The sequence below is a fragment of the Strix uralensis genome, chromosome 4 (genome assembly GCF_047716275.1).
Source record: "Strix uralensis isolate ZFMK-TIS-50842 chromosome 4, bStrUra1, whole genome shotgun sequence".
In the NCBI taxonomy this organism is placed as follows: domain Eukaryota; kingdom Metazoa; phylum Chordata; class Aves; order Strigiformes; family Strigidae; genus Strix; species Strix uralensis.
This window is the reverse complement of record NC_133975.1, coordinates 98389665-98404916: the sequence shown is the minus strand read 5'-3', so window position 1 is coordinate 98404916 and position 15252 is coordinate 98389665. Positions and strand designations below refer to the sequence as shown.

Genomic DNA, 15252 nt, shown 5'->3' with positions numbered 1-15252 from the left:
ACAACTCAGCTTTAAAAGAAAAAGGAGCAAAGGAAAGATTAGATATTTTGATCTTTTAAATGTGATCTTTTCTCACCATGGAATTGCTCTTTGACTCCTACTGGGCAGAGGCTTGAAGCAAGAGCAGATGTTGGGCTGCTGTCTGCAACTGAAGTTTTGGGTCTTCTCTTGCACTCTATCACAACCAGATCTTTACATTGCTTGTGACAGTTCATTCCGCAGTCTGTAAACAAAACAAAGTTTACATGATTCGGTGGCTCTGTTGTAGCATCTAAGATCAGCTCTCATACTGTGTTGCCTCCCCAGGAAGCAAGAAAGCTTCTTTGGTGTTCTCTACATGCGTTACCTGTAACTACGGTAAACAGACCAACGACATCTCTTTGCTCTGTAAGTCTAAAACTCCTTTTCATTGTGAAAATACAAAATAGCAATATTCAGTCACAACAGCATCCTGACTGTAGGAGTTGCAGAGAAAGCAGATACCTGTATGAGGAAGAAAACTCTGCAAAATACATGTGAACGTGCTGTACAGTTTTTAGTGTTGGTGTTTGCGCCCACTGGAATAGAAGGGTCTGTTCCCAAACCCTCTGAATTCAGTGACATTTTGCAAAGGGTTAAAGCTATCAGTTATGAGTTCCTTTATCTTTCTTCTGGACCATCTGTCTGTCATACTAGTCTTGAATCAGTCTTCTCCTCCCTGAGACATCAGATTAAATAGGTCCATAGACATAACAGTGGATCTCAGGATGATCAGGTTTGTCACCCACCATCAATTATTGACTAAAATTAGCAAAGCATAAAATACCTTACCTTTGCATCTGTATCCTTGTTTAATGACTCCCCATAGCTGAAATTCAAACAAACAGAAAGACTGTGTATTACTATATTTCTCTGCACATTTGATACCTCCAGATATAAAAATCCACTAAAAGCTCCACTCACTTCTAAGTTCTGAGCACCTGCAGAATATCTTGGCTTTCTACCCTTTTAATGGTAAGGTCAAAATATGAACTATTTACTTCTTTAGCATAAGGTAAACAGAATATTTTATGTGTGTTCCTCAGTCACAGATGAAATACCTTGAGCTAGTCTCTAATGAATAAATCAGTAGATCTGACAGCCCCCAGAGAAGTTACAGAGCCAGAGCAGATGGAGAATTCTATCTCAGCACCCTTGTTTGATCCCAGCTAAACTGGGGATTGGTAGAAGAGTCAATTTTAATAAATCTTTCAGTGCCATAGGCAGGGGACATGTCATGTCTGTACTAGGACATGAGTTCCAACAGCCCCATGGAGTGGAAGGCTCTGGATTTGGAAGTCTTGCCTGAGACTGCAGTGACACAACTGAACACCACAAGGTAGGAGCCATGTTTAGCAGACAATAGTACTGCCAAGAGGGGTGTAAAGGGTACCTTAAATAAGTACACAGGCAGAAGCCTGGTGTTCTATGTAGCTTCACTGGCATTTTATATAGGTCCATTTCTGTATATGACACATAGTGATTATGAGATTAAAAAAAGCATTATTTGAAACAACATTAACATAATTTACTAAAAAGTAAAGCTTACAAATCCAGCACAGTTGTCGCAGAAAGTAGGCCTTAAGTAAGTGGTCTCTTGGAAGTTGTGAGCAAAGCCAAGTCCTAATTTGGAATAGATTGAGCTAGCCCTCATAAAGTAAGCTGTTATTTCATCCCTGCTAATCAGACCTTCCCTGAAAATAAACAAGAAAAAGTTGTTTGAGAGACATACATTTTCTTAAAAGCATAAGGAAAATTAAACGTATCTTTCTTCACAATTCATAATGGCAATAGTTTTCTGGGCCAAAAACTACAGTGATCTCAGTAATCTTGTCAACTGCTCCCAAAGGCTACAGAAGCTTATCTACACATTTAAAATGCAGCCTGTAAGGATAAACGAAATTCTGCATATGTGGTGCAACCTCAAAACTACTTCATAGAAAACCTCTAAATAATCACTATTTGTTTTTCCAAGCTTTAAAATGTTAAGAAAAATGTTCTTAATTTGACCAAAATATACATTTGCCAATTCTCTATTTTTGAAGGATGGGTTCATCCTAGGAAATTTCTTTAGTAGTATATACTGAGTATCATTCAAAAAAACTATTTGTTTCTCTATTATCTGTTCTTCCTCCTACATCAACCTGGTTACCACTGCTGTAAGTTCATGAAGATGTAATTCAAAACACAATTAGAAGATGCTTTTGTCAGTTACGTTTTCACTTCTATTTGTGGGTGAAGAGGATGATTTTACCACCCTAATGATAAAAATTAAATTTAAACACAAAAACCCAAAAAACTCTCCCAAAACAAATGCTACAAAATTGATAAGCAGAACTAGGTACTCACCAGTCCTTAGCCATTACACAAAACGAGAATGGAAAACTGGTGGCTATCTTTTCAAATTCTTCCTGGGAAATGTATCCATCCTGATCATGGTCATAATTTTTGAAGACAGACTGTGTAAGATAATGAGGATGGGCTGAATTACCACTTTAGAAAGTCTCCACAATATTTGTGGATTTCCTCTCCTGCTTTCTCCCAGTATCTATTAAACAGTGCAACAGTCTTAACTGCTTTTTCTGCTTGAGACTAAAGAAGCATTATGATTTCTTGATTTAAAGCAAAATATAGATAAGTCAACATAGGCTAGAGTAAATGCTTCACTACACAATGACAGCTCTTTTTTAGTTTTGTTTTAAGATCATTATGTCTAGGCCTACATATACAACTTGTACTAATGCTCTCAATTGGTGCTCTCAGTGATGATCTCTGTAGTCATATCAATGTAGCTGCCTAGCTTATTTCATCAGGTCAACGTTATGTGAAAATTAGTTATATGACAGAGTTGTCATGTAGACACATATTTCTATGTGTGGAATGACATCACTGTTTGTCTCTGGCCCTAAAGCAAGGAGCACACCTAGGCCAAATTAGAAATATATTCCAAAACAGCATGTATCAAAGGATACCTAGCAATATCAGAAGTGTTTAGAAGGAAAACAGATGAAGCAGGGATGCAAAGACAAACTTTACCTTTCTTTCCCCATCAGTTTTGGAAACAGTCACCTGAGCTTACATGATGGTTTCCAGTAAAGCCAGTGACCCAAAAGATAGAGAAAAAGCAATGGCTGCTAGTAACAAAGCCATTGAGAGGTCCACTTTCAGACTCCACCAGTGACATGATGTTGGAGTCCCTGGTAGAAATGGACTCCCTGGCTCCTTGGAAGAATGATTCTGGAATTACATAAACCAGCATTCACATTCCCCACTGGCTCCTTAGCCATTTAAGGAATTTCCTTCCATGCCTCATGGGCCACTGCTGCTATTTACAGCTAGGCAGAAATACCTATTTCTGAGGACAAGTGCTTACAAACTCAGCACAGCTTTGAATGTGTCCAGTATTTTTTCCCTTTGAATTTTCTCATACCTAGAGATTAAGGCTACAATTTGTAAGGTAAATGGGCCAACCATACTTACATCTACCATCCTCTGAACATGTTTGCTGATGGTTTTTGGATCAGGTTTTGGGGCTACTCCTGAGGCCCAGTCTGCAACTACTGGTGGTCTGGAAGGTGTCAAAGGCTAGAATTAAGTGAATGGGACTTCATTAGTACCACATGGGAAGATTTTCAGTACTACACTTCTTTCGTTTGCAACAATAAACTATGTGATGCAGGACTGAAGAAATGGCCTGTTGGACCCAGCGTCATACTTTTGATAATTACGTGGTACTTCAGAGGAAGCTCTTCCCCGAACTGTCCAAAACAGTGGCCGTTCCTTAAATTGTCAGAGTTCACTGACAGCCCTATAAATTCACAGTCTTCCATATTTATAAAACAGGAACAAAACTACAATGTAACACTCACGGGTTTCATCATTTGAATCACATATGAAGTCTTCATTTGAAAGACTCAATATCAAGTGCCAAGATTGAGCCTGATGTCATGTCTCTACACAAGTAACTTCATTTTCTGTTTGTGTTCGTATTATAAAACCTGATATGGTGTCAACTATTCCATATACTCTATCTTAAGCTTCATCATCAACCAAACAATTTATGCTTTAACAGATTTTGCCCAGTCTATAAAGCTGAAAAGTTTTCAGTTTAGCATAAAATAAAATGAATGCAAGGGATAAAAGTTACATTACTCATAAAAAAAAGTCTTTTTGTTAAGAATCTGTAAAGGCCCTTACGGCAGCTCGGTGACTTCGTGGCTCTCGTGCATATGAAAGCTCATAAATTTCATCTTCTGTGTAGTAAAGATCAAGGGACAGCTGAAAACAAACACAACATTAGTTTAATCCCAAAACAGTCACTACTACTTGATAAACTTGTTCCTGGCATGCATTAGTTTTTTTGGTGGATTAATTTTTAATTTAGGTTGCACCTAGAAAAATGCACTTGAGCTGCACAGGTGTTCACAATGATTTGAAATGAGTGCATTTCTAAACTCCAGACTGTTATTTCCATTATCTGGAAATCCATAACATTACACAGCTACAGTCATTAGCACAGCAAGTGACTGTAGGCATAATTAGCAGTCAGTTAATAAGTAACCTGAAAAAAACCTGTTACTCCCATAATATTCAAGTGGTCTATCATGCAACAAAGCACAAAGTACCATTCCAATGAAACTGTCCATCAACTCAAATTCTCAGAAAATTCTTGTTCAAACATGTCATATTTATCCAATCCAGCTGTAACCATGTTGAACTAAGAAGTACATAATGAGGATAAAAGATGGATTTGCATATATTTAGTGAGAAACTTTAGCTGTCAACAGCAGTAAAGTGAGAAACATTACACCTATGGAAATAAATGAATTTGAAAAAATTATCAAATGTATATCTTTGCTTTTGCATGTGTCCTGGAAAATAGTATAGCAAATATTTTATTGACTGGAAATAAATTTTAAGCTAAGATTGTAGACTGGTAACATGACACTTTTTGAATATTTACATGAAAATATTCACACTAGACATGCAGTTGAATAGAAAGGCCAGACATAAATGTGTTACAAGCCTCAATCTATGGCAAATCCAAAGAAAATATAAACTTGTTACACAGAGTCAAGATCATGGCAGTCATGTATATAAACTAAGAAACCAAAATATGCTATTTTATCCAATGAATAACCTTACTCAAATTGCAGATATGCAATAGCTTTCTGTGAACAGCTGCAAGAATTACTGTTGTCGTCATAACAGTGAATAATTTTAGATTCTTGGGGAAATCTTAAAGTAGTTTCTGACACTCAAAAAACAGAAGTCCAAATGTTACCATACTTCTGTGAATTATTGACCTATGCGTGTAATTACTAATACCTCTTCAAACTGATTTGCCTGCTAATGGGAAAGCATATGACTAAAGGAAACAGAAGGAGAAAGACTGTTGGAAAAATCAGGGAACAAACAGGAAAATTATGTGCCCTGGAATATTAGCAGATTAGAAGCTCCTGCTTTAAATTAAAAGAAATACTTTATTTCACGTCCTGCCATATATAGCTGCACAAAATTGTGGCCAAAGTTCTACATATCTGTAATAGCCATTTTTATAAAACATTATTTAAAAAAAAAAAGGGGGGGAGGGACTTACAATAATTTGAGACAAAACATTTAAAACATTTAGCAGGAAAAAATTCACCACTTGATGTAGCTCTATTTCAGGCCCTCGGCATATGTGCTTAATTTCACACACGAGTGCTCCCAGGGAGAACAAATAACCTGAAGCACATAAGCATTTTTATCTATTAGCTTTTTACTGAAATAGGTCTTGTAACCAGAAAGTGGAAGCAGCCAATCTAGTTTTCCAAGCTGACTACTTGTTAAGGCCAAACAAAACTGAGAAACAAGAAAGGTAGATTTAGTATTTTAATACAAGGTAGTATTTTAACTTACTAGGAGAAGCTAAAATTATTGTTGTGACATAAGTATCGATTTTGTTAGTAAAATGGCACTGACTAGATATGACTAGAAGAGTAATACAACAACTATATTTGACTAACATTTATGTCAGACAGTTTTTTTAGTACCAGAAGAAACTTGGCGAGAAATGTGGTATGTTTAACCCTACACGTCTTGAAGGACTGAACTTTTATGTGAAAGTTTGCATGTTCAACACAGGGAAGCTTTGTATGCAATCTTTTGCCTCCACGGTGCATCTAAGGAAGCTTTCTACCTCTCTCCCTATTTAGGCTTAATTAGCAGAGGATTCAGAGTGCTTCCTTAGTGAAAGTAGTGAAAGAATGCATAATACTATAGCAAAGCAGAAATAAACATTTCCTTCCCTTATAGAAATAATTGGAAGCATACTGCTGAACTGGCACCTCTACCCTTGCTGCCAGATAAAGCAGTATCACTAACTTTTTCTCTTCTTCTATGATTGTACATTTCCTTAAGGTAAAAAAATCTTACAATATTATGTATTAGTTGTTTAAGAGATATATGAAATTATTTCTAAAATCGAGGTATTTACTACTTACTGTAAGCAAATGAACAAGGTCCATATTAGCCTCCAGGGGAAGTGGCATTTCCTGGAGTTGTATCAGCTCATTTATGTGGTTATACAGAGAGTATAGTTTGTATATGTTAATTTTTTTGTCCTCTAAGTAGTCAGGCATGCCCTCATAAAGTGATATCAAGTCTTTCAGGTGGACCCCAAGGATTGGGATCTTAAAATTACTGCACTCGTTATAGGCACGTCGGTAACTATCATAATTTCTGTAAGATGAAAGCAGTTCTGTCATTTCATTAAACACCTAAAAATAAAAAGAAAACAAAAAAAAAAATCAAACTTCATTACTGTTTTTGTTCTGGTCATACAGCACAAGAATTTCTCATGTTATTGTTAAGGGGTTTACTCACAATGACTCTTGAAACAGATTTTAAAACTTTAAGCTTCAAATGAAATCTAGGTATTCACCTCACCTAATTTAACTACCTATAGTAAGTAATTATAGATAGTTAATATATAGCCTAATCTATAATGCTGGTCTTCCTACATTACCTATTTAGTCAATGAAAAGAAATATGATCTCTCAAATCAAGGGGATGTGTAAGCAGTTAATGCATAAGCACAGCACAAGCTCTCTGACCTTCATAAAAGCAATCATCTTCACCTTAAAATGTGGAATGCACTTCACTGGCTTGCAGGTGACCAGCTGGAATTGCTGGAATCCTGGCAGAGAAACCCTATGCTGTGCTATGGTCCCATTACAGCGTGACCAGAACTCCCACTACAGTTCAAGGTGGCACATCTGTGTTTTTAAGAAAACATTTTTGCATGGAAATGAAGAGGAAACAATATATTGGACTTGTAAAAGCCAAATGAATCTTAAGTCTAGCAGTATAAATATTTCCCTTGTTTAAAACTATACAGGTACAAAGCTGACTCTTAACATTATAAAATCAATGGACCAATGTTTTCTTGTGGAAGTCCCTAACTGCTTAATTTTTAACCTTCACAAACTCTTATAGTTAGATTTTGAAGTGTGTTCTCAAGTCATGAATTACCAGCCTTTATTTACCTGCTTTCTATTAGCGCTGGTTTACAATTTCTTGATGCAAAAAGTTATTCAAATGATGGACACATATGCAGTCCACTCCTCATAATGACAAAATTTGTAAAACAACATGCTTCTAAAATAAGCTTGCTAACTGGTTTTATAGATCCTGAGAGCTGCAACCATTATCAGGGGGAGGTCATACTTCTGGTCTCTATTTCAGGCATGCACTGTTCATTCAAGCTGATCATACTGTGATCAAAACAAGTTCATTGGATACCTATACGAAATATTTCAGGCCCCAAACAAAATAAAATAAAGCATATTAGTCTCTTAAGAAGTTGTCTCTTAAGAAGCCATTTTATTGCAAAAAAATATGCTTTCCTTCGCAGTTTTAGTAGCTGGAATCTCAGCAAAAAAATACATCCACCTGTATTTCACAAGAATTTAATTGGAAATTACAACTGATTCCTAACATTCCACTGTATTATAATGTGTGTGTATTAGGGCTAAGATTGTTCAAGTCTGAAGTAGATAAAATCTGTCATAAGGAAAAAATCAGATGAACAAAACCAGTCCTTTCAGTTTTGAACTCAAAGTGCAGAGCTCTTGTGCTAGCGTTTCACAGACTCAGGATGGTCACTGTTGCTATGGCTGACAATAGTTTTGTTCTCAAGTGTTCTAGGATCCAATTCTCTGCTTTTGTGTTTGAATGCCATTCTGTACTACTGCATACAAATGAAAATGCAGCTTGTCACATCTGAGTATTAAGAGAAACTTTAGAGAAGCTATACAAATCTTCAAGAAAGCTGGGGTTGGAAGTGTAGGAGTAACTGGTGCTATAGAGATGAAATGACAAAGAAAAACCTTCCAAAACTAAAGGAAGTCTTCTTTTTTCTTTTTGTCTTTCTCTCCATCTTATCCACTGAAGTAAGGTTGGGTTTTGTGTGTGCAATAACAAAAAAGTTAAAGGCTATCCTATTTGTAAAACTTAGAGGAGCAATACCAACCTTAATTACATCATGAGGAACACATGAGCTTGTTTCCTTGAGTCTGGAAATGGAACTGTGGCAGAGACCTCCTATCACTGCCATTAATGTATTGAAATTCTGCAGCTGGTGAAGCTTCTGTGTTGACATACAAAAAAATAAGTATTTATTATTTAAAAGTTCAAATCGTTCAATATGCACATCCAAATTCTACATTTCCTCTATTGTCTTCCTCTGAAGTCTTACAAGTTTTATGCTGCTATCCATTTGACTTCACTCATTTTAGTAATGAATTGTAATTTTACTGGGTGGAACGTACTTCTACTGTTATTAAATCAAACACTAATTCTACAGATACAGGAAGTCTTCAAACTACTTCCTCAGTACTTTTCCCTCTTCCCACAGTCTACCACAACCAGGAAACACTGCCTATTATCTTGGTTATGACTGCAGTTGAATTAGCATGCAAAGAATACTTATAGGACCATAACTCTGCTTCTATCCAGTAACGTGTATCTGGTAGAAATGCTTCTAATTAACGGCCAAAGGCATGATAGTAGTTCATGCTTTGGAAAGGTACACAGTCACAGCTTGGAATCTCACCAGCTGATTCAAAAGCAAGTCTAGTTTTTCAGTGAAAACAGTTTCTTCAGAATGGATATGAGAAAGTCATGGTGCCATGACACTGTAATATCTGAATACTTTGTATGAAACCACAGCATACACAAATAGCGGTGCTGTATGTATGAACCAGGAGACTAGTGCCAACACTCCTAGCTGACCCTTCAGTAGTAGCACAGGAAGAGCAACTAAAGGGCTGTATCAGGGAAAGACAAAATAAACACCACACATGTCAAAATTTAACTGACCTGTGCCACATGAATGAACTTGATGAACACTTCAGCCCGAAGCTGTGGTGTTGGTCTGCTGAGAACCATTAGCTGCACCCACTGAGAGATACCATTGCAAAGAGCAATCGATCTTTCCATTGTTGGATTCTCCTTCACACAACTATTCACAATGTAGTTCTGATAATCTGAGAACTTAAAATAACCAAAGAAAAGTGTAAATGAAAACTTATCTACAGTTTCATATACCTCGTGATCTGTGTGCAGATACAAGTCTGCTTTTCAAATTAAATATGCAATATGCATTGTACACCTTAAATATCCAGAAGACTGGAATCTGTCCTTTATCAAAGCTTTGTTCAGTTCAAAGAAGGTGGCTTCAACTATTTGAATTAACTGAAAGCATCTTTTGCCATAATTTGTATCACATCACTGCACCATGTATATCCCAGGACCCTTGGCTCTTATAAACCCTAGGATGAGTAGAGTTGGGGCTTTCCTCCCAGCTTCAATGGCTCCACAGGTTCATTGAATCTAGGCTTCTACAGGGAAGGTTAAACTGAATTTAAAGTGTAATCTAGTAACCCAGTTGATAGTTTAAGAAAGTTAAATGTTCAGTTTACGTAGCTAGGGCACACTTCTGAATTCAGCTACACTAATATAAAAAGCAAGTTTAATGAGATTAATATAAAACTAAGACCATTAAGAATGAGTGTTACAGATTTCTTAATATTTTTAATACAGCTTGTTAAGACTCTCTTATTTAACCAAAGTGATTAAAATTGTTCAGTAGACACCTGTATGCGACAAACAGATTTATTTTAAGCCATTCCTCCTATTAAGATCTAAGAGAAGCAATCATTTGGTTTTGTTGATGCAATGTTTATCCATTCTCTTGATTTATCCATTAACAACAATACACAAGAATTTGAATCATCAGAAGATGTGACGCAGGATTTATACATTCATTCTTTACTATGACCCTAATACTAACATTTTACTGAAAACATTCATAGCTGTAATAGACACATATTCTTTTCTTAAGGCCACAGGAGTATGCTGAATGGCACTGATCCTTAAGAAAAGGTCATAAATTGTCAGGCTGCTGTTTGTTTCTTGCTCTCCCTCTCTCACTTTCTCTCCACTTTTTAACTCTTTTTCCATCCATTTAATTAGAACTATTAACACTTTAAAAAGCAGACATGACAGAGGACATCTCTGGATTTGTCCTCTTATTAAACTAAAAATGGAAGAAACATTAACAGTAATAAGTAGAGCTGTCTCTGAGATTACATAGAACTTACTTACAATTATTATTTGAATTTTGAATCCCAGCCAGATTTGGCTGGATCTTGAAATTTAAGCAACTAGTCTATATAATTAGATAATTTTTCAATATCTGACTACATAATTATGGACTTCATAGCAGTTTCAGTACAATTATGAATCACTTTGATTAGTTTATATTTTGTTCTCAGCAGCTCTCTCCTTCAAAAAATATTTTTTTAAAAATGCTGAACTTATTTATATCTAACATACTACTTAAAGTTTCAAAATAATTTTGGTGCAAGAATTTATTAAAGAGGTCAGCTGTAACAAGATTGTTAGTGGCAGATGCAATAAAGAAGTTCAGGTACTTAAATAATGCAAGAGTCTAGTATTGCAATGACTAACTTAGGAGCCTCAACAGGAAAGCAGAATCCAGATTCTTACAAAAGAGTGTAGCCTCCTGTATTTTATAACTATAAATGAAAATGGTTGCCAAACACCAGTATACCTGCAGTCATTACTCTGTGAACACCACTCCCTGCATTCTTCCTTGCTGCAAGACACATGGTGTCTCATGGAAGATTTTGCTGTGTGCTGTATATGTTCAGGGGATCAAGTATTCCTTTCTGACTTTCAAATGACCAAACCTATGAATAGTTATTCCAGTGACTGATAACAGAGCAGGTTATTTGCAGCCTTTCTCCCATGTTAGAATAACAAAAAGATTCTGTGGCTTAGCATATCATGGACACATTCTGCAAGAGTTAATGAATATAGCTATTTATTAATTACACATTATTTTCTGATCTGAGGTCTTGGTAAACTCAATTTATACCAAAACATATGCAGGTACCCTGCATGTAAAAGGTATACAAGTATGTAACTGTTAGAACTCTATGACACATGCTGACTGCAATCATACTTGTTATGTTCATTAACCATTAACTACTTTATGTCTGCACAGAGCTTGAAAATGTCAAGGGTTATATAAACTTTGTATATTATTACTGCCTACAGGCAGCAATCTGTGCATAACTTCGGTTCTATGGCTTTTTGAATTTAACACAAAACTTGAAGAGTTGTGTGCTATCAGCTCAAAATAAAGTACACTAACACACGACTGAAATCTTCCACAGTCTATTGAGAGCCCCTTTCCTTACAAGACTTCATCTTCAAATTGTAGTGTTTAAAAAAACAAAACAAACAAAAATCCCTAAAAAGACCACTTTGCTTTCACTGTTATCATCACATTGACTTTGCAACCATCTTAGATTTTGGTCTCTAACGTTCACTTTTCTTTTCCATGTGTGAACTTTATCAGGTTTGAATAGAAGTTTTGTTGTAGCATACAAGGATGCAAGTGAAGTCCAGGCACACAGGGAACTTAACATCTTATCAGCTACCAACATAGCTGAGAAAACACATCAAATGAAAGAAAATATAAAAGAGATAAATCCTTAAGAATTGTTTGTATCCTTGAAAGCTTGTCTAATAAAATATTTTAAACCCCCCTCAAATTAAAAAAAAATGCTTTTTCTCGGGTGCTTTCTCATACCTAGTCTTTATTTTGTTATGCACAATCAAAATTGGCAAGCAGAGTCCAGTGGACATCTTCTGTACAGACAGTCCATTAGTCACTGCACAAGAATGCTGCACTGTTTCCTACAGCCACAGAAGGTTAGTATTCTAGGAGAATATTCCAAGTTGCCTTCATCCGATTTCATCCTGATTACAGATTTGAGTCAAAGAAGGCTGCTTGTTCCTGTGCCCAATGACACTGCTTGTTCTAACAAAAAGAGATTATTTAGAAGCAGATCAAATGGTTTACTTCTCTTCCTTCCAACTGACCTTGCCCTGACTCTGTTCAGCAGTTGCTTAAAAGGTTCACCCACCCTCCCTCAAATGACTGAAGCAAAAGGGTATGAACTCAGAATAAGTATCACTGTCCACCGTCAACAATGGTAAAACACAAAGAGTCTGGGCACAGACTCAGCTTGTTCAACAGCTTGCACTGCAGAGCTACTCTTGTAATACTACCCCTTTCCCATCGAGTACACCCTTAGTAAGTTTGCAGATGACACCAAGTTGGGTGGGAGTGTCGATCGGCTCAAGGGTAGGGAGGCTCTGCAGAGAGATCTGGGCAGGCTGGAGCGATGGGCTAAGGCCAACTGTAGGAGTTTCAATAAGGCCAAATGCCAGGTGCTGCACTTGGGCCACAACAACCCCCAGCAGCGCTACAGGCTTGGGGAGGAGTGGCTGGAGAGCTGCCAGTCAGAGAGGGACCTGGGGGTGTTGATTGACAGCCGGCTGAACATGAGCCAGCAGTGTGCCCAGCTGGCCAAGAACGCCAATGGTATCCTGGCTTGTATCAGAAATAGCGTGGCCAGCAGGGACAGGGAAGTGATCTTACCCCTGTACTCAGCACTGGTGAGGCCGCACCTCGATTACTGTGTTCAGTTTTGGGCCCCTCACTACAAAAAGGACATTGAATTACTCAAGCATGTCCAAAGAAGGGCAACGAAGCTGGTGAAGGGTCTGGAGCACATGTCGTACGAGGAGAGGCTGAGGGAACTGGGGTTGTTTAGTCTGGAGAAGAGGAGGCTGAGGGGAGACCTCATCGCCCTTTGCAACTACCTGAAAGGAGGTTGCTGAGAGACAGGGATGAGTCTCTTTAACCAAGTAACAAGTGATAGGACAAGAGGGAATGGCCTCAAGTTGCGCCAGGGAAGGTTTAGACTGGATATTAGGAAGCATTTCTTTACAGAACAGGTTGTTAGGCGTTGGAATGGGCTGCCCAGGGAGGTGATGGAGTCCCCATCCCTGGAGGTGTTTAAGAGTCAGGTTGACATAGCGCTGAGGGATATGGTGTAGTTGGGAACTGTCAATGTTAGGTTAATGGTTGGACTGGATGATCTTCAAGGTCTTTTCCAGCCTAGATGATTCTGTGATTCTGTGATCTTTTCTATGTCCTTCCAATCATTGTTTCAAACAAACAAACAAACAAACAAACATCACTTACTGATATTCTTCTGAAAGACTTAAACTCAAGATAGGTAAGGTGATCTGACAGCTCTTCTGGCTCAAGGTGATCAAAAAGAAGTGAGACTTTCCGTTTCTTACTGGTGTTGGCCTTCACACGCTGTGTCAGCTTTCTAGACCAATCCCTAGAATTTCTTTTAAACAAATTTTAAAACAGAATTACCCTGAGTTATTTTCTGAAGAGCAAACTTTTACTCTCTCCCCAATACAAAAGTAACATTGTTTCCATGCCTTACTGCAATAAAAAATGAAATATTTGAATTTCTAACCAGTAAGCGCCTTTCATGCATTAACGATTACATGACAAAACATTATTGTTAGTTTTTATTATACGGATGTAGCACATAAGTACAATACAACTATATTACTGAACAGCATGAGATTATATATTGCACTTCCAGAATTCTATCCATAACTTTGTCTTCACTGAACACGTCCAGTGCTCCTCCTTTTAAGAATTCTTAAGATTTCCTTGACCAGCCTCTGAGTATGTTCCCCCTATGCTATTTGACCATTAAGTAATGAAATTTAATTGGATTTGAAGAACTAAATTCCTAACCAGATATAAAATGTATGCTAAACTCTGCTCTGCTTTGCCTGTGCATTTCCAACCAAAGTACGAATTGACAGTTATACAGTTCCACACAAGTATCTTCCTCTCATATAACAAGGTTCTCTTCCCAAGAAAAAAACTCATGTGCTGTATAGCTGTGGGATTTATTTAATGAATAATGATGTATAAACTCTTCTAAGGATAGATAACATATGACTTATCAAAATTAACCCACTATAGGACCATTATCCTGATATACTGGAGAGTCATTACGCTTGAATAAAAGAAATTCAGAGCAAAAGTTTGTTTTCTGAGCATATTGAGAATTCAGCACTCACATTTGAGATGTGTCAATTAGACGACAGTGTAACTCTTCACCGTTAGCTTTAACCAGTTCTTGAAATTCCTCCATAGTTGTGGATAGTTTAGAGTCCATTTTGAACATAACCCAGAATTCTGTAATCCAATACCTATTGCACATTGAAAATACACAAATACAAAAATAAAGGTTTTGTTCTAACATCAATAAGGCTGAAATTGAGACAGTTTTGCTCCTGTTTATGAGTTGTATTTATTCCTGACCAACTTCAGGTGATAAATCTTGCTTTTAGATGCTTTTGCTAGGTTACCTTGATTTTATCAAAAATCAAAATTTCAAAATTAAAAAAAAATTAGCAACTACCAGGCTTAATGCTGTATAGCACTATACTACATATAGGTTTGCAATAAATTCAATATTAAAATTTCTAGTTTCATATTAAATATAGATAATATGCATGCTGATTTTTTCTTCATGAACTTATAAATAATTTTACATATTCCTTTAAAACTTGAAATTATTTGGTCTGGACATCAAAAAAATGTACCATGCTGGTCAGAATTTTATCTATTAACTGAAGAAAAATTTACAAATTAAATATATTTAATAGTTTACAGGTGATTCAGTCTCACATGCACAAAATATTTTCAGAGAACTACACTTCTCTATGCTGGGCATTTAAATGGTCTCAGTCATATATTTTATATTTCAA

The 15252-nt window shown here is 36.7% G+C and overlaps 1 protein-coding gene across 2 annotated transcripts in view; it reads right to left on the bottom strand.

Moving 5' to 3' along the window:
• Window positions 1-15252, bottom strand: part of RASGRP1 (RAS guanyl releasing protein 1) — a 42818-nt gene that overhangs the window by 5130 nt on the left and 22436 nt on the right. For both annotated transcript variants that reach the window (XM_074868163.1, XM_074868164.1), the window contains exons 5-15: window positions 14560-14691; window positions 13649-13802; window positions 9382-9555; window positions 8534-8650; window positions 6504-6779; window positions 4216-4296; window positions 3499-3603; window positions 2368-2477; window positions 1568-1712; window positions 811-847; window positions 77-223 (exon numbers count right to left, since the gene is read on the bottom strand). In XM_074868163.1, the coding sequence (XP_074724264.1) occupies window positions 77-223; window positions 811-847; window positions 1568-1712; window positions 2368-2477; window positions 3499-3603; window positions 4216-4296; window positions 6504-6779; window positions 8534-8650; window positions 9382-9555; window positions 13649-13802; window positions 14560-14691 (1478 nt within the window). The remainder of the gene's footprint in view (window positions 1-76; window positions 224-810; window positions 848-1567; window positions 1713-2367; window positions 2478-3498; window positions 3604-4215; window positions 4297-6503; window positions 6780-8533; window positions 8651-9381; window positions 9556-13648; window positions 13803-14559; window positions 14692-15252) is intronic.